General features: G+C 56.5%; 1 protein-coding gene across 2 annotated transcripts in view; it reads right to left on the bottom strand.

Annotated features, from left to right (window-relative positions):
• CEP192 (centrosomal protein 192) overlaps nt 1-313 on the bottom strand; it is a 57073-nt gene extending 56760 nt beyond the window's left edge. For both annotated transcript variants that reach the window (XM_017729473.1, XM_017729474.1), the window contains exon 1: nt 1-313. In XM_017729473.1, the coding sequence (XP_017584962.1) occupies nt 1-121 (121 nt within the window). In that variant the 5' untranslated portion in view covers nt 122-313.
• Between the last annotated feature and the right edge of the window lie 66 nt (nt 314-379).

The following is a 379-nucleotide window of genomic DNA, read 5'->3' as shown; positions in this document are numbered from 1 at the left end:
CAGGTAACCCCGGGTTGGAGGAGACGGTGACATTCTCAAAGACGACACTCGCGCTGCTGTTGAAGGAATGGCCCAACAAGCTCGGGAACGTCTCGTCGGCAATATTCCTGAAGTCTTCCATCACCCTGCACACGCTGCCTGGAACAGCCCTCGGCCCGGCAACACTATCAGCCCCGGTCCGGCAGCATCTGCAAGCAGGATCCGAGCAGTTTCACACTTACACAAGGCAACGCGCTTTACTCACACATCACTGCCAGTACTCGTGGGCAACCCCGCTTTATCCACGAACGTGCTTAAGAACTATTCCCAGTCCTCTGCCGCCAAGGCTTTTGGGGGACACACTTTCACAGCTTTCCTGGACCGCCTAAAAAGAGCGGTG

The sequence above is a fragment of the Corvus brachyrhynchos genome, unplaced genomic scaffold (assembly GCF_000691975.1).
Source record: "Corvus brachyrhynchos isolate BGI_N302 unplaced genomic scaffold, ASM69197v1 scaffold331, whole genome shotgun sequence".
Lineage (NCBI taxonomy): Eukaryota > Metazoa > Chordata > Aves > Passeriformes > Corvidae > Corvus > Corvus brachyrhynchos.
The sequence above is the reverse complement of the archived record's forward strand: the minus strand, read 5'-3'. Positions and strand labels throughout refer to the sequence as shown.